Source organism: Erpetoichthys calabaricus, chromosome 17 (assembly GCF_900747795.2).
Source record: "Erpetoichthys calabaricus chromosome 17, fErpCal1.3, whole genome shotgun sequence".
NCBI lineage: Eukaryota > Metazoa > Chordata > Cladistia > Polypteriformes > Polypteridae > Erpetoichthys > Erpetoichthys calabaricus.
This window is the reverse complement of record NC_041410.2, coordinates 72,070,056-72,097,352: the sequence shown is the minus strand read 5'-3', so window position 1 is coordinate 72,097,352 and position 27,297 is coordinate 72,070,056. Positions and strand designations below refer to the sequence as shown.

The window sequence follows — 27,297 nt, the reverse complement described above, 5'->3', positions numbered from 1 at the left end:
TATATTCTTGAATAAAATCACGTGTTTATTTGATATTTGGACTAAAGTCTTCACACATTACACTTCACGTGATTATTAGTATAATAAGTTTTTGTTTTAGGTAGGTGTTCAGCATTTCTTGCATCACATTTCCTGTCATTCTAAATTTATACCGATCGTTGTAGACACATAACAGACATGAAATGTATGTATTACAAATAATGTATTATTTTCCCTATACAACTCCAGGACACCTCACACCCAGATAAAACACACTTGAGCTCTGAGAATTTTGCAGCTGACTTAAGCTCTGTTGATGGGTAATGGGATATCAGGCTGCTTGCTGCTTGTGCTGATTGACATATTTGCAAAACAAAAGAAGCTGATGGAGAGGTGCGAAGGAATTTAAGGTGGCCTGGGATTACGACTTTTTTCATAGGCTTCAGGGATTCTAGTGTTAACTACTCCTCGGCAAATGCCTTTGAAGAAGCATCCTTCACAGCGCTCTGTTACAGAATGATCAAAGAAACTGAGGGTAGAGGTTCACTTTATAAACTTTTGAGTTTTCATGCAGTGTCAATCAATGCATACATTTACTCTGGTTGGTTTGTTGGTTTACACCCAAATGGTTTGTATAAAATAAGTCTTTTATTATAATCTTCTCCTATCCTTTGGCTTAAGTCATCATCTTTGAAATTTCTGTGATCTCTCTTCTCCTGATCTCTTAGTCTTTTTCTGATACATTTTGTGTATTGCATCAACTTTCTTCTTTTACATTTCTTGTTTACTTGACCATTTCAGTATTTTTCCAGATCCAATTCTTATATATTTCAGTGTATACTGCAAACCAAAGTATTTATTTGATGTTACCTTTATATTATTCTATTACAGAATCTTACAATCATCATTTCAGGATCAAATGTAATCTTTGCTGAGTGTACTGAGCACAAAATAAAACCAATTTTAACTAAAATAAACCTGATTCAGTGACGCAAAATGAAAAATGACACCAATTACTCAGCCTTATAATTGTAGTTTTAATTATAACCTTGTGCAATCATAAATGGAAAGTCGACACTCTTGTGGTGCTTGGCTGTCTTGTTTGTCAGGATACCTTGCTTTGCTAGTCTGTGCTCATTCTTGTTAACATGAAAGTTGGTGATCTACCCAAGGTCAAAACTTATTTGCCCATATGTATGATTTACTGTTCCATACTAGGAATTTACAATGAAATAGGATGTTGTTCGTTTATTTACTGTGAGGAGCGTGCTACAACCAGTTTACATTGTTAAATCTCTCTATCTCTCTACTAAACAATGTCATGCCTTAATTTTCTCATCAGCTACCCTTGATATCTCTCCTTTAGCTGTTCAAAGCCTCTAAAGTAAGGTCTGACTATTCTCTGCCAGCTTGTACATCTGACACATTTGAAGACAATGATCTCTGCTTATATCTTGAACAACTATAAGTGAAAATCTGTTAAATGTACTAGACAAATACCATATCTAAACTGAAATGTCTATATTGTATATTTTCATATTGCATTTCCTTTGGAATCTCCAGTGTTCTTATCCAGTCCTAAAAACATGTACATGTTTTTTAATAGTAAATCTAATATTGTTCTGTTGTGATTGCAGATGGATGGATTGGTGAATGCTCATAACACAACTTTATATTGTAGCAATAAATTCAGGTAAAAAGGATATTGCCAAATGGATGCATTGCACCAAACCATAATTGCAAAAGCAAATCAATTATTTTTGCGTGAAACTTTTGGTTGACTAAACACTGAAGTACCTAAGACATTTTGAAATTTGGTCAGTGTATTATCGTAGTATTTCCCTCTACTTACCCTTTACTTGTTTTCCCTCAAGGGTAAGTGTTCTCCTCAAGTTCGTTATCGGGTTGGTCTACCGTTGCACTTTAAGATGAACACACACATACATGGATACACACAAACCCTAACCACAACAGTGCCCCATGAATGACACACACACGCTGATGAACCTCTAGCACTTTAAACCACACAAATGCTTTAGGAATAACACAGCCTGTCACTCAGCACTTCAAGAGACTTACTTATTATTGGCACGAACAACATACGATGTTTTAATGATATCTCAGACCTAAATATAACTTTTGGTCTACAAGAATACATTTAAACATGCAAAGACTCCACACTCTTGACTATAGGCCATTTATCAGCCAAGAATACCTTCTTTACGTACTGTTCCCTACTATTGAGTGGAGCTCTCACTCTCAGTGTTAATGAACCTTACAGCACAGAGGTAATGGCAAATCTCTGGCTGCACTAGGTGCTCAAAGAAATCTAACTTATTATTTCAATCACTCTATAGACATTAAGACAAAGCATAGAAAGTTAAAAGCAGCATGGTATTTATTACAAGAATAATAATAATACCACTGGAACAAAGAATAATAGAAAATAGGCACTGATAGGAAAGTCTGGATATATATAGTCTTTAGAAAAAAGCTTATGAAAAAGTTACAGATGACAAGGATGAATGTCGCAGGCGGCTTCTGATCTAGCACTCGATGTTGCTCGATGGTGCTCATGATGCTTTTCTGACAACCAGTGACGTCTTTGTCCGTTCTTCTTCCTCCCTCCTTCCTTACGTCCTTACTTCCTTACTCACTCCTAAGACAAGGCATATTTATTCTAAAATTGTACGGAGGGTTTTGCAAGATGTGATTGATAAATATTCTGATTGGCTGGCTGTAAATATGAAGAATTAATTCACTTTCCGTTTTCTCAAACAATAAAACATTTTATGTTCTCTGAGGTGTTGGTCCTTTCCCAGGCTGTAAAATAATTAGATGTCCATCATTTCTCAGGTTATAAAGTAATTGAGCCATCAGCATGTTCTTTGTTGGAACAGCTGTTTTAAAAGTGAGGTACAGTAATCCCTCGCTATATCGCGCTTCGCCTTTCGCGGCTTCACTCCATCGCGGATTTTATATGTAAGCATATTTAAATATATATTGCGGATTTTTCGCTGCTTCGCGGGTTTCTGCAGACAATGGGTCTTTTAATTTCTGGTACATGCTTCCTCAGTTGGTTTGCCCAGTTGATTTCATACAAGGGACGCTATTGGCAGATGGCTGAGAAGCTACCCAGCTTACTTTTCTCTTTCTCTTGCGCTGACTTTCTCTGATCCTGACGTAGGGGGATTGAGCAGGGGGGGCTGTTCGCACACCTAGACGATACGGACGCTCGTCTAAAAATGCTGAAAGATTATCTTCACGTTGCTATCTTTTGTGCAGCTGCTTCCTGAAACGACATGCTGCACGGTGCTTCGCATATTTAAAAGCTCGAAGGGCACATATTGATTTTTGCTTGAAAAACAAACTCTGTCTCTCTCTCTCTCTCTCTCTCTCTCTCTCTCTGCTCCTGATGGAGGGGGTGTGAGCTGCCGCCTTCAACAGCTTTGTGCCGCGGTGCTTCGCATACTTAAAAGCCAAACAGCCCTATTGATTTGTTTGCTTTTCTCTGTCTCTGTGACATGATCTGCTCCTGACACTCACTCCTTTGAAGAGGAAGATATGTTTGCATTCTTTTAATTGTGAGACGGAACTGTCATCTCTGTCTTGTCATGGAGCACAGTTTAAACTTTTGAAAAAGAGACAAATGTTTGTTTGCAGTGTTTGAATAACGTTCCTGTCTCTCTACAACCTCCTGTGTTTCTGCGCAAATCTGTGACCCAAGCATGACAATATAAAAATAACCATATAAACATATGGTTTCTACTTCGCGGATTTTCTTATTTCGCGGGTGGCTCTGGAACGCAACCCCCGCGATGGAGGAGGGATTACTGTATAACTGAGAAAAAAGACATGCTTTGATTTGCCCTGAATGTAGTTCATCTGTTGTCTTATAGTAAACAAAATATAATGGAAATTTAAACCAAAATGTACAAATTTTGTACCCCACAGTAGTCAGTCTTTATTTTAAGTATCACCATTAGTAGAGTATAACATCATAAGATGTTTTAACACACAAAGAAAAATGTTTCAAAAATAAAAAAAATAATACAAAAACTTTAAACACATGACAAAACCATTCTTAAATCTATACAAGTAAAAAACTTTGGAATCATTAAGCAATATTTACTGTGATTATACTGTACATATTTTATTAAGCCCATTAACAATCTCATTAAATAGCTGTCTTCATTTACAGCTTATGAATGTATTTGGTGATCAAGTCTATTGTCCCATTTAAAATCTTTTTCAAAGAATGAATTAACAAATGTCATTAAACAGGGCCAGTCTATCAGAACCACGTTTCTGCATTGACCAGTAGCTGGGGATGAGTGGAAGTGGTTGTTTGTGAACAATTGTTGACGAACAATGCTCTTGTATCCTCAACAAAAATCTTGTCAGGTTGATTTGTATTTCAAAATTGGTCTGGGAATGGGTTTGTACGTGCGTGTGTGCGTGTGTTTGTGCGTGTGCGTGTACGTGTGAATATGTGAGCTGGCCCTGTGATGGACTTGTTCCCTGTTCAGAGCAATTTCTTGCCTTGTCTCTGAATTTGATTAATCAAATTTAAGAATGTTATTTTATTATTCTACCATTTTATTTTCTGTATAGCTCTTTACTGAGTACAGACTCAGAGCTTTTGTTCACATTAATAACTATAATGCGCTAAAAGCAAATTATTAAATCAGCCATTTCGTCCAGGATATAATTTAATACCTATGTATACAGGTCCTGGACACAATTACATTTAAAATGTTGTTCCAGTGTTTTAGTGTTTACTGTTGTGTCAGAAATTTGATCCTGAGTCCAGATTGCTGGCTTCAGTGCAGAGCCAGTTCACTTTTTTAGAACCTCCTCCAACCAAACCCCACTTAATGTTGTTCAGTCACCTTGTGCTTTGACAGGTGCTTCTAATTTTGAGTTGTGCATTGTCTTGAATGGAGTTTGCTAAATTATCAGTCTGAGTGAATACAAGCTATCAGGTTCCTAGCATGTTGTTCCAAAGTGTATCTTCCCACCTATTTTAAGTTAGAGTGAATTTTGACAAAGAATCTGTCCTTACTGTTGGTAGGAAAATTTAGTTGGACATTTTCCAAGACATAAAATATGTAAAGGATACTCTCACAAGGGCGAGAATGAATTAAACTTGCATTTAATTTTAATTCCACCCATAACTGATTGGCCTTGATGCAGGTGTTAATATAGGCCAAGAACATTAGGACATCTCAGTGAGGTGCCGTGCCACTGGTATGTTAATAAAGCTTTGCTAACACATCGGACCCAACCAACGACTTTGTTTTTGTACTTTTTGTAAAAAAAAAAAAAAAAAGAGTTGCCTGTCAGCCTAATTTGACTTTTGCCTCTGCCGTTAGCTCACTCACTTTGGCTTGTTTTTCCAACTCCTTATATTTTAACTGTGTGGTTTTAACATGTTTTGGAAACACTCGTAACCAGTAACTTGTCATGAGGAGGTCTTGTGCTACTGTGTGTGTGTTTTATATGTGTATCACACATACACAGTATTTAAAACGGCTAGCAAAGGTGATGTCACATTGAATGAAAGAGTAAAAAATGATAATGTTATCAATTGATGGCAAAATAAAACCATCATAGATACATGGAATATGTTTCCAAGTAGTGTGTTATTTTGTAAGAGTTACAGTATGTGAATAGAGATTAAGCTATTTTGGGCTGAACAGCATGTTGTTATAATTGTTTTAATATTCTACTGAAAGTGCTCTGACTAATATACATATCATGTGGCACTGATATAATTAAGTTTTACATTTTGATTTAGTTGGTATTGAATTATTCATTATCTGTTTTAATGCACTGAATGTAAAATAAATTTGGCATGTGCACATGACAATGTAAATCATGTAGTCCATGATGTTCATATTATCAGTGTACTTTTAAAAAGAAAATTTTCTTAAGTTTATGAAATCTATTTTATTTATTGTTATATGGGAGGGACATTCTCCACTATCAAAAGCTAAAGTTCATGCTGTGGTCTTGTCGGCAATTAGCTTCCTGTGTTATGCTTTGAGAAATGGTTTGTTGTTCTGCTCATAAAGTTCTTTATATACCTTACTTGGGTTTCTTTCTTGCTGGTACTTTGTTCTATATAATGAAAAGCAGGGACATACTTTTCCTTCCATACCCTGCTTTTGTTTAACAAAAGCATGTCCTCCTATTGAAAGTAGTCTTTTGTGTGGGCTTCTAAACTATGTATAGTAAGCCTTTCATCTCTGGTAACCTATGTGTTGTCTCTTTACAGGATTGCACAGAGATTTCAGACCCTGAAGCTTCATCTCAGACGTCACAGTACTTTGAGGATAATTTGGTATGTAAATATTTGATACCTCTTGTTTACTTAAGCACAAATGTTATTCTTTTAAATATTTGTATCAGGTGTTAACTGTATGACTTGACATTTTTTTAATGCAAAGGCTAAGCCATTTAAATAGTGTCAATCATGTTGTGGTGCGTGTGGTAACACACTGTTTCAGTGCATGCTCCCAAATCAACTATCTCTGTCTGTCTTTCTCTCTCTCTCTCTCATTCATGTCAGAATCACCAATTTCTTAATTATTAAAAAAAAAAAAAAAAAAACGGTTTTGGGGTTTAGATTAAATGTCTACATTCTTGCTGAAATCATAGGGGACCTGACTCAATTTTCTGCAATGTGGGACTAAAATTTAATATCAGTGAGCAGATGCGTATGCGTTGTGCATTCCTGCGGTGGTCCGTGTATTGATGAACGTCTAAGAGAATTCTTGAAAAATAAGTTATATATATTTAAAAAGAAAACATGGCATGCACATTTCTATGAGGTTTAAAATGAATCATTACATGCGCTGTAATGCATATGCAAAGCAGCTTGTGCATGATAGTGATTGCAGATTGAAGTGTTTGGGTTTTTTTTTTTCTTTTTTTTTTTTTTTTTTTCCGCAGTTTTCATTCTCCATACCCCCTCCCTCTTTCTGTTTAATGGCCATTTTCAGGGTTCACATAGGTTGGCTGGGTGTTCGTTTTATTTTGGGGGTATTGGAGTAAAAGTTTTTATGTCTGGATATGCTTCCTGAAGCAACCTATCTGCAAAGATCTCAATCATGATCTAAAGAGAGAGAAAGAATTCTTCCCATCTGACATACCTAAATGCTAAGATAGTTTTTTTTACAGGAGACTCCTTTAAAAAATAAGGACCAGTTTTGACTGCAAAAAGATCGGCCAAAGTTTTCACGAAAACCAGAGGTGTGGGTATCTTAATATATAAGGCAATCTCATATGTAGCATCAGACATATTATCTGATCCAGAAGGGCGCTATGTCATGGTGATGGAATATTTATTTAATTCTGAACTGATTTTTATATATATGCACCTAATGTGGATAATTCCCAGTCCATCTTGGCAGTGATCTCATCAGACCTGCCTCTACTGTAAAAAATCTTGGTGTCATTTTTGACTCCTCCCTCACTTATTCCGCCCACATAAATCACATTAAGAAACTTTCTTACTTTCACCTCCGTAACATATCCCGTGTTCGCTCCTTCCTCTCCTTCTCTAATGCTGAGAAACTTGTCCATGCTTTTATCACATCCCGCATCGATATATTGTAATTCCCTACTGGCAGGTGCCCCTTCTAATCTTATATCACAGCTCCAGCTTATTCAAAACTCAGCTGCAAGAGTCCTTACTCGAACCAGCAGCAGCGAGCACATCACACCCATCCTGCTCCGCCTTCACTGGCTCCCTGTGTCCTACAGAATCGAATATAAAATCCTACTAATAACCTACAAAGCTTTAAATAACCTCGCGCCAAACTACATCAGTGACCTTCTCCATCACTATGTGCCTGCCCGCCCACTAAGGTCCTCTGATTCTGGTAATCTTGTTGTGCCCGTCACTAATCTACACTCCATGGGTGACAGGGCCTTCAGCTGTATAGCGGCCCAGACTCTGGAATGACCTACCAAAATTAATCAGGTCAGCTGACTCCATGAATTCTTTTAAAAAACAACTCAAAACTCATCTGTTCAGGAAGGCTTTTAGCTCTACTTGACTTTATTACCTTTCTCTCAGTTTACTTCTCTGTCAAGATGCTCATGTAACCTGTGTGTGTGTGCGAGACCATCAATTATGTTGTCTGTTTTTTTTCAGAATTTACTGTCTTAACCTTCTTTGTTTATTTATCTGGTTTGTACAATGCTATATACTGTATATTCTGCCGTTCTTTATTTATTCTGTAAGTGCCTTGAGCATGGGAAAGGCGCTATATAAATAAAATGTAGTATTATTATTATTATTATTATTATTATTATTATAATAGAGATTTTATCCTAAATGTATTTGCATCAATTCCCAATATGAGTTCTCATAAAATTGAAATGACTGAAGATTTCAATTGTGTTTTAAAAGTTAAATGCTACAGTCATTATGCAGAGAAAAGCACAGCAGTTGTGCATAAACAGTCCTAGAGAACCCTACCTAACATTAGTTCAGAGCTATCCAATAGATACTGGGTTACACTGAAAATTATTCCTGTCTACTGTTTCTGTTAATCTGGTTAATAATCCTGAGATAATCCGGCTAGTTACATTATGCTGGTGAAATACTAGCATTTCACTTTTGACATATGTGTGTCTTTCAGTCACATGTCAGTTAATCAATCACCTGCTATACATATTGCACAAAATTTTGGCTTACATGATAATCGGATTTGTTGTGAAAAACTCATGAGATTGGAATACCAAAAAAATTATTTATTAATGTGCATGTGTGTGATGGCTATTTTTATTTTTGAATCATCATTTTTTATATTTGTATTTTGTATTATTTTTATAATAATGTAATGTCTAAGTGTGCTTCTGATCCATGTTCTTTGTGGGTGGTTCCCCAAGAGGCGGGGTCACCCTGAGGAAAAGAGCTTAGGCAGAGTTTTCATTGAAGTCTGTTTGAAACATTTATAAGTAATGTTTATCATTTGGGTTTCTGTTTTTTCTGACTGTTTTGCTCTGCCTTTGTATTCCATTTCTGGATTAGTGTATTTAAACTTGTTTGCTTTAGGATTATGTTTTTTAGGTCTCTCCTTTCTGTTCTTTTGAGTACCTTTTGTTATTCTCTTTTTTTTGGAATAAATACATTTTAATTTTTAAAAGTATTCCTGTTACCTGTTAGTTGCAAGATAGAGTTTTGCTTAGTTTCTTCTATTTGTGAGACATTCTTGGATCATTAAGTATATTTTGAAAGGAACCAGTTTTCCCCTTTTTGGAGCCTAGTCAGGCTGAAGCCTGGCTACTAGCAGTAGTGGTTGGGGCAAGACTTTTTGGAATGTCAGATGTTAGCCTGTTTATGTTGATGTTTTGGGCACCTTAACAATAGATTACTTGAGGCCTACAAAAACATTTGTAATCCCGGGCCACCTTAAATTCCTTTACACCTCTCCATTTTGTTTTGTGCGTGTCTCAATCAGCACAAGTAGCAAGCAGCCTGCTATCCCATCCTCCCCACTAATGCAGCTCAAGTCGCAAAGAAGATTTTCAGAGCTCAAGTGTGTTTTATCTGGGTATGAGGTGCCTGGAATTGTAGAGGTAAATAATTTATTGTTATTTGGAATACATACATTTCATGTGTGTACCATGTCTACACCGATCTATGTAAATGTAATATGGCAGGAATTGTTGAACACACAACTAAAACAAACATTTTTCATGTTTTAGTAATAATTGAGAATTTTTTTTTTGTGTACTTTTTCATGGTCCTCTTATACATGATCATTATCTTTACACAGTTTACAGGTTCTCTCTCTCGTATGCATATGGGCTTTCTTCTCAAAGACACTTCAGGTCAGAGCAACAAAACCAGTACATTGCTCTGTTACTGATGGGTATAGTGATTGGTTATGATAAGGTATTGGAAATCAGTATTCTGAGCAAGCTGGAAGAAAATACTAGCTGGATTTGAAGGTAGTACAATGTACCTACCTAATTCTGTCAACTGCAAAAATTAACAGCCAGTTAATATGGAAAAAAAAAACTTATTTTTTAAATCTGTATTGATATGGTGGAAGAGGTTTAGCACAATATCATCAAATCAGATTAATCTATTTCAGGATTGCATGATACTAGTCCACTTGAGGGAATCCACAGAATATAAATTTCGAAACCTTCAAGTAAGCATACAGCAAAGCTGGTTTATTCAGGCTTTCTACTGTTGCAGCATTACTTCATCATACTGTATACACAAAAGCAAAACATACTGCTGTATATTCACTTGCATTTGAAGTGTATATGGTAATGATTTGTTCGTGATCATGTTAGCTGTTGAAGTAAAATGATAAAAAAAACACACACACACACATTGGCTGCTAAAAATGGTGGACCTCCTAGACCTGCCTCCTACAATGCCACCGACTGGATTTTAAGGATGTGCTAATCATACTCGAAGGCTCAGAAGATTTAGCAGCAAATCTGCTTACTGTGTGTTTTTCCTAAATATAGGAAGCATCATTTCAATAAATTCTCTTCCAAGATTTAGAGAGTGCATGAGCATTAAAATGGCACAATCACCTGTGAGTTTTGTGTGTTTTTTAATCCACAATTCTTGCTTCCAAAACACTGTTGTGTCACAGTATTCCCTATGGGCACTCCTGTGTCACATCTTCCTAGCCTGGTCAATCAATGTGTGGAATTATGTTTCCTGTGAGTCTTTGTATATTCATCACTGTTTTTTTGCTTCCCAGTGATGTGTATGTTGGATTAATGGGTTATTCAGCATTTGTCAGATATGAAAGAAAATGGCCTGACTTCCTGTCCAGAAATTGTATCTACCTAATGCTACCTAGATAAACTAAAATCGTATATGACTCTATAATGTAGAAAAACAGGTTCATAAGAAGAATAGACCAATGGGTGTACCTAAAATAGCATTTATAAGGCATTTATTTGTTCAAAGACTAATTCAACAATGGCTAAGGCTTTGTCATTAAAAGCACAAAGTTGCCAGTATAATCTTCACCACAACATGCATCAAACTCATATAGCCGGCCTGTGTTTCAGTTGTATAAAAAGTAAAGATAATAACTGTATTAAAATTTGCAAAACACCTTAAAATATCATTTGCTTTAAAAAGCTACTGCAAAACAAGAATGATTTGTTTCCTTTGCGGTGAATTAATCTGTCTTTATTTTTAAATATATTCAATAGTGAAACTTTAACAATATTATTTGGCATAAAAGTAATTGTTCAAAAAGCCTATATACTGTATGCATTTTTCATTTTTAATCTTATCACCCACTCCTTGTCAGAAAGAGAAGATATAGTATAAAGTAAAGTGAAGAATATGTGCTTGGATGAACTCTGTTTTACTTCAATTTTTTCTCCAACTTTTTCCTGCTTTTCAAAGTTATTTACAACTTTCTAGTCTTGAATTTGTTTTTGCTGAATTATAGTACATATTCGGGAATTTGTTCTGCAGTATTTCTTAGGTCATCAAAGTATGTCTGTAGTACTAGGGTGTTGTACCGTGTTAGCCATTATGGATGTAGTGAGAAGTAAAGCAAAATGACACCTTTTATTGGCAAACCAAAAAGGTTACAATATGCAAGCTTTCGAGACAACTCAGGCCCCTTCTTCAGGCAAGATGTAATGCCTGAAGAAGGGGCCTGAGTTGCCTCTGAAAGCTTGCATATTGTAATCTTTTTAGTTAGCCAATTAAAGGTGTCATTTTTCTTGACTTATCATTAGGTCATCAAAGTAAAAGTTACCTTTAACTTGTATCTATTTTAATAGGTTTATTTTATAAGATAAAACATTTAAAGCTGGAGATATAGTATAAGTCTGCATTTCATGAAGCAGCATAATATGCTTACAGTAAGTCATGGTACTTTTTACCATACTGCTCCATTTGCAAATAACAGTAGTTTGTATACATGTTTTATAAAATGGGAGGAACAAAAAACAGCAAGCATTAAAAGTCTGGGGATACTGAGAATTTGTAGATCTCTCAGTATAAGAAATAAACAAGTTCTTTTGTGTGTATTATTTTTGTTTTATCCTGTTTCACCAAGTCTCGTGCTTTATGGTCTGCAGTGTTGCACTATGCAAAAGTGATGATTAGTCAGATAGATAAAGAGTTTTTTAGACTTCCAGGCAAGTTTCACTGAGGGGCATTGTGTGCCTTCCCCCGTTCTCATATATGAAAATGAGCCTTACAGGTTTAATTGAAAATAGAAGAGTATTTCCTTTTAATATGCATTGCAGAATTTAAAAACAAAGTTGTATTTTACTTGTGAAGTTATGTTTTTTTCCCTATATACTATGAAAGACGTGCTTTACTTTCTTCTCCTTAATACTACTGTATATCTATTAAAATCCTTTTTATATGGCAAATATTAACTGTAATTAAAAGTGGCACTACAAGACACTGTTTAAATATGTATTTATTTTGAGTATTTTATCTGTTCTGTATCACATACTGCATGTGGAAATAGCACACATTACCTTTTAAATAGATTTAGGTGTAAGAATATTAAGATTCCCCCAAATTATTGGAAGTTATCAATGTCCAAATTTATCTGTCAGAAAAAGAACTGCAGTTAAAAGTATTTGCAAACTACTGTGTATAGTGGATTGTTTCTTGGATGATGTATGGGCTCTTGAGAGGATAATGATTATGTTGTGTTTGTGCCTGTGTGAAAAGAGGTCCGTGGGAAAGTCTGATTGTTTATTTAAAAAAAAAAAAAAAAAAAAATCAGGTCCCAGAACAAGCTGCCCTTGAATTTGTGTGGATGTGCTAATGCCGGCACTGCTCTGGTGTTGACTGGGGTGCTTGGCTGATCGCTCATTCACGTGAAAATACAATCAAATCATTCATATGGCCCATTCACGCCACAGAGTAGGCAGAGGACAATACTGGCATCCAATTGGCCGGTATATAGGGAGGAGTATATAGTATATAAGGAAGGAGAGCAAAGCAGGACGGTGAGGGGCTTGTATTGTGAGGAAAGGAGGTAGGCGGTTGGGAGTATGCCCCGAGGAAACAAACGGCATGTCTACGCTCAGTTGTGCACCTTGGTGAGGGGGCGCTCCTTTGAGTAATAAAGAGGAGTAGGAGTGGCTCCGTTGTGCAGAGTCTACCTGTTAATGTCGACGGACTGGCTGAGGGAAATGTGAATGGGGTTTGGCAGGGTGTCCTACTTAGGACACCGACCCAGGAAAGTGAATGATTGCATCTGTTGGTGGGTGTCTCCTCATGCTGCAAGGTCCTGTTGGGATATGCCGAGGAGATGCCAGATATTAGAAAGAGGCAATGGGGCTTGTGCCTGCTCTTAGATGAAAAACCTGCCCAGGATTTTAACCTCATTTTAATGGAATAAAGTTTATGGACATTTTAAACTCCACATGGCACCTTTGTTTTAATGGATTATTTATTGAAAATCTTGCAGTGCACTTCTGAACACTGTTTGTTTTTGTATGGATTTTATTAAAAGCACTTGGCAATTCTGCAGCATTCCCTTGCTGACCATGTGTGTACTCATTTGCCTGGCTCATCTCAGTTTATGGCTATCAACAGTTCCAGGTTCAAGTGCCTCCCAAAAGCAACAAGGGAGCCTGGAATTGACCTGGACCTTCAAAACCTGTGACCATCACAACCTGTTTCCCCTCTGGTGTTCTCAGAATGAGGCTAGTGGTTCAGTTTATCTTTGTTTCCTGGCTGTGGCAAGTGCCAAGGATGAACGTGATGTTTGTTACAGTATATGTCATCTTTCTTTCTGGCACCACCCTGCTTGTAAATGTTGCACAACAACAGGTTAAGGCAACTAATTTGTCACCAGGGTTCAGTGACGTACAGTTCAGTAGCCTTTCCCACATTTACGGCAGTTTACACATTTTACCCTACTGTTGTACAATCAGTAATCCACCATTTGAAATCTTTGAATGGGTCTGAATATTTTTTGTAGTGTTCTTGTGTGTACATGTCCTGAGTATGATGTTAAACTGCAACTGGTCTGGCAAGCAGTCTAACAACTGGCAGAGAAATCTTGTGCGTTGGTGGCAAGATTGGGATTCCAGCCATTGTAAAAACTTCACAGAGCTCTGAAATAATAGACAGGACTCCATTCTACTCTCCATGAGAGTAGCTCTGCTTCAGCCACTCATATAATGCTTGCATTATAAAGGAGATGGGTGCGGGAGGGAAGCCCTCGAGATCCTTATCCCTAGAAGAGATAGAACAGTTGGGAGAGCCTATGGGGTCAGGCCTGTTGGGAATCAGAACTGGTGTGGTGTTTAAGTGTCGCCAGCTGCAAGGCAGCATTCGGGTCCTGATTTGAGGTGGCCTATCTGGGTAGGCTTATGGAGCATCTTACCTCTCCATCATGATCATCATCTTCCTCTGCTGTTGGAGGAGCGTCGTAAACTCCACATTTCAGTGGTGGCTCTCTCTGAGGTACGCAGACCTGGGACTGGTCAGATCTCTGTAGGTTGGAACATCTTTTATTGGTTTGGTCACTCTGATGACTTTCATACTCCGGGCGTAGCTGTTGCTCTAGTGAATCGGCTCCTTCCGATGATGTCCGATGTCGCTTCTTTCAACTAGAGTATGGTGAGACTCTGATTAAGGCACTCTCTGGTTACCTTGTCTGTTGTCTCAGTGTATGCTCTGGCCACAGTGAGTGATGTCTTAGTGAGGGAGACATTTTATTCACAGCTTTGTTCGGTGGTTAATGCTTGCCTGCAAGGTGACACCCCATTGGTCATAGGTGAGTTCAATGCGACCACTAGCATTCATAGGGCTGGCTATGAGGATTGTCTCGGGCCCCAAGGATCTGGTGACCAGGCTGTGTGTTCTTTGACTTTGCAAAAGGTCTGTGGCCGTGGATCGCTGGATCCTGGTTCCAGCACGCTGAGCTGCATTGTTGGACTGTAGGTCCAGCAGGCTACCACCTACTAGGAGAATGAGGCTGTTTGTAATGAGTTTGCACCCAGTTTGTGTGAGGAACGTGCAGACTTGGGTGCGACTGCTGATCCTAATGTGACGTGGGAGACCTTCCAAACCTGAAGGTTGCTGAGGGTTGTGTTGGTGTTGATGGTGGTCCAAAAAGAAGGTGTTTCATCTTGCAGAGCACCTTGGATATTATTGAGATAAGTCGAAGTGCATGGCTTGATGGCAACTCCAGTCTGTGTCGGGAACTGAGGATGGCTGTGAGGGCTCTGAGGCAGAAAAGGAGGTGTTTGTTAGAGGAATCAGTGAGCAAATGACGCTTCATCTATGGTCTTGTTACCCACATCCTGGTTACAGAAGAATTGAAGCATTACGCACATCCAAATCTGTTTCTCGGAGAGTTTGCAGTCAGTGCAGGTGATGGAAATGTCCTTACGGATGACGCTGCAGTTGTGACCCAGTGTGTTGGCTAGTTTTAGCAGCTGTTTAAAGCTGATCCTCCGGCTAGGACGTTGGACATCTCTGAGTCCACAGTTCTTGAGGCTGATCCTCCAATTAACTGTGAACCGCCCAGTCTCACTGAGATTACACAGGTGGTGAATTAGCTGAGGGTAGGGAAGGCTGCAGGGATCTGTAATATCCGAGGTGAACTTCTTCAGGCTGGCAGTAAGGCTCTCCTGCTTTCATTGGAAGCACTCTTTGCTTCCATTTGGGAGATGGGCATCATCGCAGTTAATTAGAAAATACAACTTGTCATACCTATTTGGAAAGGGAAGGATGATTGTCTGGATTGCGGCAACTACAGGGGGATAACACTGCTAAGGTAAGGTCCTTGCTAGGGTCCTCCTCAATAGGATCCATGATCACATGCTCACTTACCATTTGACCGAAACAATCTGGTTTTACACCTAAGAGGTCTACCATTGACTGCATTCTGGCACTGAGAATTCTCATGGAGTACAAATGCAAAAATTGGTAGAGTTTATTTGTAGCCTTTGTCGATTTTCATAAACCGTTCGACTCAGTTGATCGAACTACCCTGTTGGACATCCTGAGACTTTGTGGGATCCCTTCCAAAGATGCTGGATAACATATCCAGCCTCTACAGTGGTATTGTGAGTGCTGTGTGGAGTGAAGGCAGAACCTCTGTTTTTCTCACTTGATTCTGGGTTTTGTCAGGGGTGTGTTCTTGCTCCTACTCTATTCAGTGCTTGCATGGACTGGGTGTTGGGCCGGATCCTGTGGTCCAGCGGCTGTGGGGCTTCGGTTGGTGAAGAAAGATTCACTGATCTTGACTTTACAGATAATGCTGTGATCTTCATGGAGTCAATGGAGACTCTGATCGGGTCTCTTGAGAGACTGAGTGAGGAGTCTGGGTGTCTGGGCTTGCGGGTGTTCTGGATAAAAACCAAGATCCGGGCCTTTAATGACCTCTTGCCAGAAGTCCCAAATGAGGCTAATTGACACTCCCTCACAGTGCAGGTGGTTGCGACATTATAGCCATGCAGTGCAATTCCCGAGGGTGATTCAGCTTGCAGGATCCTCATTGTTGAGGAGCAGGCCAAGGGGACATCCATATAACACCTGGCTGCGGCAGATAGATGGTAATTTCCAGAGGGTGGAACTGAACTGCATGTCTGCCTGGGGGGTTGCCAACCAGGATCCTGAGGTGTTTTGTCATGTGGTTGGTGTTGCAATGCGCTGTACCAGTGCATGCTCCCCAACTTGAGCTGACCTTATATGTATGTAGTATATACAGTAAATCTAGCTATACTGTATATTCAGTAGGTGTTTTTTGAGATGTTTTTTGAGATTAGAGGCTGAAGTCTTGTATGCCGAAATCACCGCAGATGGCAAACAAGGTTTGCTCTGCATTAGCATGCTGTCTTCTTTCCTCCCTCTGTATGTGAACAACTCCTCCAGGTGTGGACAGGGGCACTCATCCTCTGGTATTTCTTGGTCATTTTCACTGTTTTGAATATTGATGTCCTCCATGAAGTTTGTTTCTCCAAACCTTCAGTCCTTAAATTATACCGAGCTCCTTCACTGTGCAGCTTTGATCAAAACCTGTTGCAGCGGGGCCGGGTGCTTTTTTTCAATCTAAATAAAAAGATTAATTAGTCCGTTTGCCATCGGATACCTTTATTGGCTACTGAAATGCCAGTAAAAAGTTTGAACATTAATTCAAATTGTTGGCATACTCGGGAACGAATTGTGATTTTAAAAGTTGTGAAGTAGATTCCTTACTTTAATTTGTACTTAAGGACAAGTAAAACTTACAGACTGAAAAATATACTCAAAAGTATAAGTACCCGAAATAAAATACTTAAATACAGTAACGTGAGTAGTTGTAATTCATTACTTCCACAATGATAATAAAGAAACTTAACAGACATAAGATATGAAAAAATATTTTAAGAAATAATCAAAATGGCAATAAAAATAATTTAAAATAGCTATAAAAAGGAAGGTACATGTAACAACACACATTTTGTCATGGCCGTGGTATTGTTGATAACTTAAATGTCAAGCCTTTTTTAAGTTCATTAAAATTTAAACATATTTCATATGTTTAAATCATAGGAAGAACATTTATCATTTGCATCATTCATCTGTCATGTTATTTGTACATGTAATATGTTTGATCTAATGGTTTACCTGCTACTGTATATTATATATTTTTTGTTTGTTGGCTGTGTTCTTTGTGATATGTTTTTAATATTGTGTCATAGTCTCTTTGTAAAACCTGCGGACAAACCAAATCTCCTGGTTAGGGCAATAAAATTTAAATGGATTGAATTGGTGGGGAGGAACATTTATATTTAGTTAAAGTGTATGCAGGTAAAACTGCTACTATTTTTCTTTTTAGTTGCAATTTGATTCTGTTCTAACTCAAATCACATTAAAAAAAACAAACTTTACTAGCAAGCACTGTTATATTGGATCATTCAGTAAGGAACGCCACCATTCCAGAATGCTTTACAGGTGCACAGCAATAGTACAGTTTCATAATAATTACTTAAAGAGTTGGAGCCTAGGCTCAATAGAATGAGAATATATTGATTTGGCAGGTTTTTGAGTTGCAGTCCAACCATTTCCTGATGCTAACTCAATTAGTTTTGCCAGGAGTGTGGAATTATATTCTTTTGATATTTTTAAAGTACCTTTTGTTTGGTTCTGTGGAAAGGGGCGTATTAAATAAAGATCAATAATTAAATACTAGACCAAGATTTAACAGATTTTTTTTTTAATCTCAACATCTCCTTTCACAGACCATTGAAGAGAGAACTGGGTCTGTTTCCATTCCCTCTAGAAGGCCTTCCTATCTGCTCTCAATTCATCTGAAGGAAGGTAGAAATCTTGTGATCAGAGACCGCTCAGGTGAGTAGAGCTCATTATCGTATATTTAATAAAGTATTGGATAAGCTGGTTGTTTGAATTCAAGGTTGTTTCACACAAAGAGGGTCAACCTTTGTGTCTCTGTTTTCTTCTTTGAGAACAGGAGGATGGTTTAGCTGTTGAACTTGTTCTGTTGCCTTTATGGGGAAGTGAGAGCCATATCAGCAAGATTTTAAAAAGTTATCTCAGTTTGGTGTACTTTTTCCTTGTGCAGTAACCAGGGAAATTTTTCAAATTCTCTAACCTTAAAATGAATCTGAAAATGATAATTTGACTTACTTCTGATTTATATATACTAGTGTACAATTTATTTTTCTGGTCTGATATTTAATTTATATTTTGCTTACTTCAGAAATCAGCATCCAGTAACTTTCCAAATTTCAAAGCTTCAAAGTCATGATAAACGTTTACATAAATTTGTTCACACATATGTTTAGCGACTAAACATCAGTAGCATTGAAAAATATTAAACTGTTGGTTGGAAGACAAATCAGAGTACACCATGGCATGATAACATAATGTTGATTCATAGTAAGCAAGAGGAAAAACAACAATGTACGATGTTGGAGAATGTAAATCTTTGTAAAAGGTAAAGTCAAAGCTAAGTTGATTGAGGGACAATTTCCTTCTCAGCCTCTGGTTCCTCAGTATTATTGTGCTATATCTGTGGTGGTCTGACTGTCAATGTTGATAATAAGTGACTGGAAGAAAAACCTTATAACTGTGCATGTCTCACTGACTGGTATAGCAGGGTGCCATGTTTTACTATAATACAAAAAGAAAAATAATTTAGAAGTAAGCAGTTACTATTATTTTAATCTAGACATATAGCTGAAAAAGTTTTTACACATTCTTGGGAGTTTCCGCAACATCTATAATAAGAGTAGCTTTGCTGTAGTAATAAGCTTTCAGTAATGATTTTTAAAGTTAAGGTCAATGGAGCTTTCCTTAAATTGGCACTTAGGTAGCTACTAGAATAGTAAAACATTCTTCCATGCTTAGTTGTTTGTTTTCCTTTTTAAATAATAGGGAGTGGTGTGTCTTATTATAAACTTACATTTTTTTTATACTAGAAGAAATAATTAGATTATTTGCTATGGATATGTTCCTTTTTGGTTTTCCATGTGAAACTGGAATAAAATTAAAGTTTCAAGAAATGGCTCAGATAATTTCATTTTTAAAACTGGATTTACTGCTTACCAATATTTGTACCCTAGGTTCTTGTCTATAAGCCAGACTCATGTATAAGCCGGAGACCAAAAATCATACGAATTTTTAAAATAAAATCGTATCATAGATAAGCCGAACGTACTATAACCTATAACTAATAGAAGGGAGGGAGGTCAGTGGTCTCACTCGCACCCATTTAATTTCTTTAAGGGGGGAGAGAGTGTGAGATATTGGCGTCTCTCTCACTCCCCGCATGGCGCGGTTGGAGCGGCCGGAGCGCGTTCTTTCTGCTCTGGGCGTCGCCGAGTCAACACGTGCGCGTAGAGGTCATTTAAATTGTGATTTTATATGTAAGCATATTTAAATATATATCGCGGATTTTTTGCTGGTTCTCGGATTTCTGCGGACAATGGGTCTTTTAATTTCTGGTACATGCTTCCTCAGTTGGTTTGCCCAGTTGATTTCATACAAGGGACGCTATTGGCAGATGGCTGAGAAGCTAGATTGCTTACTTTTCTCTCACTCTTGCGCTGACCGTCTGTGATCCTGACATATGGGGATTGAGCAGGGGGGCTGTTCGCACACCTAGACGATACGGACACTCGTCTAAAAATGCTGAAAGATTATCTTCACGTTGCTATCTTTTGTAAAGCTGATTCCTGAAAAGACATGCTGCACGGTGCTTCGCATACTTAAAAGCTCGAAGGGCACGTATTGATTTTTGACTGAAAAACAAACTCTGTCTCTCTCTCTCTCTCTCTCTTCCTGCTCCTGACGGAGGGGGTGTGAGCTGCCGCCTTCAACAGCTTTGTGCCGCGGTGCTTCGCATACTTAAAAGCCAAACAGCACCATTGATTTGTTTGCTAGAGATTGTTTTCTCTATCTATGTGACATTCTGTGCTCCTGACACACACACCTTTGAAGAGGAAGATATGTTTGCATTCTTTTAATTGTGAGACGGAACTGTCATCTCTGTCTTGTCATGGAGCACAGTTTAAACTTTTGAAAAAGAGACAAATGTTTGTTTGCAGTGTTTGAATAACATTCCTGTCTCTCTACAACCTCCTGTGTTTCTGCGCAAATCTGTGACCCAAGCATGACAATATAAAAATAACCATATAAACATATGGTTTCTACTTCGCGGATTTTCTTATTTCGCGGGTGGCTCTGGAACGCAACCCCCGCGATGGAGGAGGGATTACTGTATAAACCGGACTTATGTATAAGCCGATATTCTATTTTTTCATTTTCACAACTTTTTTCCTTAGATAAGCCGCGGCTTATAGACAAGAACTTAGGGTAATACTTTATTTATATTAACAAGATTATGAAGAATCAGTAAAGGCTATTCACAAAAATAACACCAAGAATCTGTGTGGGGCTCATATATAGAGCTTAGTTTATTACATGGTAGAACCCCGTACCAACCAAACACCCTTATTTGTAGGAGCTGTAACTTTACATTAATTTAATCTATTAACAGACAAATTGAGAACTAACTATGTGCCAAATAATTGGTCCACATCGAAATGTATTAATTCAGGCTTTGACTTAAATCAAAACAAATCCTGTATGCTAATCTGATTCTGTTCCCCCCGTCCATGTGACATTAAACATTTATTTTTTCAGTTTGGAGGTAGAAACCTGTCTTATCCACATCAAACACAAAATGGAGAAGTAACACTGAGCTGGGGGGCAGCCCTTTGCAAGTGCACTTTAATACTTATTCTATATGGGCCAGTTTGCATAACATGTACAGTTAGGTCCATAAATATTTGGACAGAGACAACTTTTTCTAATTTTGGTTCTGTACATTACCACAATGAATTTTAAATGAAACAAGTCCGATGCAGTTGAAGTGCAGACTTTCAGCTTTAATTCAGTGGGGTGAACAAAACGATTGCATAAAAATGTGAGGCAACTAAAGCATTTTTTAACACAATCCCTTCATTTCAGGGGCACAAAAGTAATTTGACAAATTAAATAACTGGAAATAAAATGTTCATTTCTAATACTTGGTTGAAAACCCTATGCTGGGAATGACAGCCTGAAGTCTTGAACTCATGGACATCACCAGATGCTGGGTTTCCTCCTTTTTAATGCTCTGCCAGGCCTTTACTGCAGCGGCTTTCAGTTGCTGCTTGTTTGTGGGTCTTTCTGTCCAAAGTTTAGTCTTCAACAAGTAAAATGCATGCTCAATTGGGTTAAAATCAGGTGACTGACTTGGCCATTCAAGAATTTTCCACTTCTTTGCTTTAATAAACTTCTGGGTTGCTTTGGCTGTATGTTTTGGGTCATTGTCCATCTGTATCATGAAACGCCACCCAATCAATTTGACTGCATTTAGCTGGATTTGAGCAGACAGTATGTCTCTGAACACCTCAGAATTCATTTGGCTGCTTCTGTGTCACATCATCAATAAACACTAGTGTCCCAGTGCCACTGGCAGCCATGCACGCCCAAGCCACCACACTGCCTCCACCGTGTTTTACAGATGATGTGGTATGCTTTGGATAATGAGCTGTTCCACGCCTTCTCCATACTTTTTTTTTCCATCATTCTGGTAGAGGTTGATCTTGGTTTCATCTGTCCAAAGAATGTTTTTCCAGAACTGTGCTGACTTTTTTAGATGTTCTTTAGCAAAGTCCAATCTAGCCTTTCTGTTCTTGAGGCTTATGAGTGGCTTGCACCTTACAGTGCACACTCTGTATTTACTTTCATGCAGTCTTCTCTTTATGGTAGACTTGGATATCGATACACCTACCCCCTGGAGAGTGTTGCTCACTTGGTTGGCTGTTGTGAAGGGGTTTCTCTTCACCATGGAAATGATTCTGTGATCATCCACCACTGTTGTCTTCTGTGGATGTCCAGGTCTTTTTGCGTTGCTGAATTCACCAGTGCTTGCTTTCTTTCCAAGGATGTACCAAACTGTAGATTTTGCCATCGTAATATTGTAGCAATTTCTCGGATGGGTTTTTTCTGTTTTCGCAGCTTAAGGATGGCTTCTTTCACCTGCATGGAGAGCTCCTTTGACCGCATGTTGTCTGTTCACAGCAAAATCTTCCACATGCAAGCACCACACCTCAAGTCAACTCCAGGCCTTTTATTTGCTTAATTGATAATGACATAACGACGGACTTGCCCACAACTGCCCATGAAATAGCCTTTGAGTCAATTGTCCAATTACTTTAAGCCCCTGAAATGAAGGAATTGTATTAAAAAAATGCTTTAGTTGCCTCACATTTTTATGCAATCGTTTCTTTCACCCCACTGAATTAAAGCTGAAAGTCTGCACTTCAACTGCATCTGAGTTGTTTCATTTAAAATTCATTGTGGTAATGTACAGAACCAAAATTAGAAAAAAGTTGTCTATGTTCAAATATTTATGGACCTAACTGTACATGCTAATATGTCATGATGTAAACAAAATTTCCATGGAAAAAAAGATCGAAAATCTCATGTTACTTGTGTCGCATGATCCATGTGTCATTTAGTTAATCGTATACTCAAAACATGCAAAACTCAAGCATTTTTTTGCTAAAATATTGTTAAGTTCATACTTCTGGAAAAGTCTGTACACATCATGAACAAGAAACAGTTCCCATAATACTGCACATTTAAACTGAAGACAGGACTCTAGTGTGTGGTTGGGGTGTGGGTGTATGCATGTATTCACCCTACGATGGACTGGTGCCCTGTCCAAGTTTTGTTTTTGCATTGTGCCCTATGCTAGCTGTGATTGGCTCTAGCAGACCCTTCAACCCTGTTCACATCTAAGTGGGTTAGAAAATGACTGACTGACTCTTGACCATTCAATGAAATGAAATATTATGAGAAAGAATTTCCTGTTTATGATAAGGGCTGATTTTTCCACAAGTATGCATTTAACAATATTTAAAAAAAAAATTGTATGTGTTTTGCACATTTTGAGCATGCGACTAGATAACTGTCATGTGGGTTATGCAACATGAGTAATACACGATTTTTTCTTTCATCTTTTTTCATGGACGTTTTTCACCTCATTTGCTGTTGCACAACATTGGTCACCATTGGGTTTGATTATTTCATAAACGTTTTTCTTTCCAGTCTGCATAAAAACTACAGATTACATTTTTTTTCAGCCATCACTACAAAGTACATGGGGTAAACAACATTAAAAAAAAATCATTTTTGGATAGCTTATTCTTTTAGCAAGCTGTGCCCTGTTTTTGAGCTAACAGGTTTTGAGGAGCTAGAAAACAAATCTGCAATTAAAATGTCTAGACACTGCAAAGGAAATTTTATTTGGACATCACTATCAGTTGAGGTGGTCATGTATCCAAATTGTCAGGGTGAAAATTAGGAAATAATCTGTTATTAGTCAATTAATAAGATAAACTGTAAAATCCCATATTGTATATATATTCATTGTTCACATTTAGTTAAGATTTGCTGGATACGTGAATATCTAAAAGTCAGAACTATATAGAATTTCCAGACATCCCCACGGAAGATGGTCCTTCATGTAATATTAATTAGTAATTGCATGTTTATTATAAAGATTGTTATCCAATTTTTAGCTTTGTATTGTGTAGAATATATTGAAACTTGTATTTGTGCGACATACCCATCCAAACTCCACAAGTAGTAGTTTTCTGAAAGGAAACAATTGCCTGTTATATGCATAAGAGAGAACCCTTGCAAATTACTGTGATGCTCAGGTTGCCTGTAGCTGGCATCCTCTTGAACCTTGGCCATTGATAGTCAAGAAACTGAGGTTGAGCAAGTGCAGTGAGGACTCAAATCAGCAAAGGTTTGTGTATGTATGTATGTATGTATGTATTTATTTATTTTTACAATCCAAAACAGTGTTCAAAACAGGGTAAAGTGCAGAGCAGTTCATCTTAAAATAAATAAATAACCCATAAAAATAGAGTGCTTGTGGAGGTTAAATATCAAATGAAAAATAATAATTCTAAGAAGTGATTTAAACCTTCAGTTTAAAACACAGGATTTGTCTCAGTTAAAACCAATCATGAGCCTTAGTGCATCCATTAATTTTTGCACCTCAGCAGCTCACGCTTTGACGTCTTTTCAGCTGCAAAAGATGCCCTCCGGCAATAGCGATGAACCCTTTTAATTGACCATGTCTTCTCTGCCATCCCTTTGGCATCCACGAGAATCACTCAAGCCCTGCTCTCCTCTCCCATCACTGTCCCTTGGCATTCATGAAACTCTAGGAGCGCCTAGTCGCCCTGGCAAAATAGGAAGAGGCCCAATCCCCAGAGCATCACTGCTCCACGTGCCTTCTTGCTGCTGTACAGGCTGTGCCACAATCCTGACTTTACTCTTGTTTTCGATCATCTGTCATCTTTCTCTAGATCTTTCTTGTTTCTTTTCACTTCCCCCCTTGCTCTTTTCCTAGGCTTCTTTTGTACCTTGTGGGTACACGTACTCAGTCTAAAGACCCTCAGAATATCATTGAGTAACAGCAGAGCAGATTGCATGTAAAAAGTACGCAAAAAGTAATCAGCTCACACCCCCCACTGAAAAGCCTGCAGTTGCATAGCTTTGCAGCAGAGTAACAGGCATCCACATGCTTTCACAAAAACCACATTGTATTTAATAAAAAGCGCACACCACCACGGACCACATAATGCTCTGCATCATAATCACTTATTTGCAAGTAAATAAAATTAATCTTATTCAAAAAAAATAATGCCAGAATTTTGTATGATCATTTGATTGTGTTTATGTGTAATAGGACATCATTTGATTGAGGTGTGTTGCTTTTGTTGTAGGTAATATCAGTGTTTTCAAGGACCCCCAGTATACTCTACTTCTGGGTGAACTAGCAAATTTGGTTAAGTAAATTAAATATTTTTGTTGATATTTTTGATAATATTTTTTGTGTTATTCTTTTTTAAATATGTGCATTTTTCATGCTGTTGTGGTTGTTATGGATTGTTTGCATATTCTGCTGTGGACATAAATTATGCTGCAGGTAGCTGTTGTCTGCTGATCTGTTTTAAAGGAGAAGTAGAATGGATTTTGAGTTAAGGGCCATGCAGGCATGCTTTTTCACACTCTTGCTAATTTCAATAAACCAACAGATGTACGGTACATCATAGTGAACTTTATACAAGAAACTACTTTTTATAATGTAAAATGTATTTCAATTCATACAAAAATTTTTTTTTAATTTCCCACTGTGTAATGCCCCACTTACTTTTGTTAGTGAGAACAAACACAAATTCCTCAATTTTGTTCCTGTTACTTTTAAAGTTTGGATGTGGGTATTGTTTATTGTATGCTTCTTGCAAAATGAATTTATTTTTGGAACAAATCCTTTTAAACTTGAGCATGAAGACTCTTGATATGAAAGATGTCCTTAGGAATGTTTTGTCAAGTTATTTTTATGATTACTAAAATTTTCTCAGTAATAAATTATGGTAATGTTTAATTCCTTATCTAGTTCTGTGACAAAGTAAAATGAGTTTTGCATTTCAGATACATATAACAGCTGGTTAATTTTTTATTTGATTATGAGTTACTGCAACTCAGAAATTTCCAAAGATTTCTATAATTGCATAGAGTAGTAGTCATCTACTAAAGTATCAATGGATTTATCTTCTTCTAAAACTGGGGACGTTTTTCCTTTACCAGTTTAGATTGATGTCAAGACTTAGCTGCTTAGTTCAGTCTTAAGATTACATGACTGAAGGATATCCCTGCTGCACTTGTCCAAAGGCAGGAACCAGGTTTGACTGAGGAACTGGTTCAAGATAGACTTGCATACAAATCCATACGCACACGGGATTAATTACCCCAACACACATTTGAGACAAGGAGGGAGAAATCAATGAGTGACGAGAAAAATCTTTTGCAGGCATCAACAGGACATTTAGACCTTACATAGACAGTGTATGGGTTACAATTTGAGACCAACCTCATGGAACCGTGAAGAAGACATTCCAACCACTGCTGTCCTTTATTCCTACTTTATATAGAAATTTGACCTTATAGAATAATCAATCTATTTTGTATGATGTAATAAAATAGGATGCAATAATATGAAAATAAAGGAATTTGAAATGAAAATTTTTATGTACTGTGTGAAAATATTCAAACAATACAGAAAAAAAGGTTTGGGGGCAGCCACCCGTATATTTGAAGTTGGCTGCCAAAAGCGAAGGGTTGTTCAAAACAAAAGTCTTAACAGACTTTAGTGCAAAACAGAACTGGCAGGCAGACAAAACATGGCGGTTTTAATGCCGGGCAGGGGAAATGACATTGTCTGGGCAGGGACCGGAAGTGACGTTGTCCGGGTAGGGACCAGAAGTGTCATTTTTGGGACAGAAGTGGAAGTGACATCATCAAGCCCAGGCAGAATTTGCCGTGTTCAGTCTGGAGAGGAAAAAGGCAAAGGATCAGTGCACTGTGCCATCCCCTAGTCCACTGTGGAATTATCCTTTTTTGAGCCCTTTAGCTGCCTCCCATGCACACATGTATGACAACTGTTAATTGTCGTTATTATGCTAGGGACTTGTGTTTTATTCCTATTTAAAGAATTACTACTGATCCTAGATAATAGAGGCTTATTTCAAGAAATAAATAAAATTAAACTTTAAGGTTTCATAAGTTCATTAAGTTTATTTGTTATTATGCTTTGGTGACCTAGTTCGTATAAAACCATGTATTTATTTTCGCCATACATTTTTATATAGTTAGGTTTCCCTGTAGAGTTCTTCATGTCCTATTGACAATGCTCCACTTTTAAAGAGACGTGCATCCATTTACTTACTAAAAATGTACTTATTATA

General features: G+C 37.7%; 1 protein-coding gene across 2 annotated transcripts in view; it reads left to right on the top strand.

The window, feature by feature from the left end:
• Positions 1-27,297, top strand: part of mctp2a (multiple C2 domains, transmembrane 2a) — a 339,546-nt gene that overhangs the window by 73,505 nt on the left and 238,744 nt on the right. For both annotated transcript variants that reach the window (XM_028823594.2, XM_028823595.2), the window contains 2 exons: positions 6,260-6,325; positions 18,199-18,307. In XM_028823594.2, coding sequence (XP_028679427.1) covers positions 6,260-6,325; positions 18,199-18,307 — 175 coding nt within the window. The remainder of the gene's footprint in view (positions 1-6,259; positions 6,326-18,198; positions 18,308-27,297) is intronic.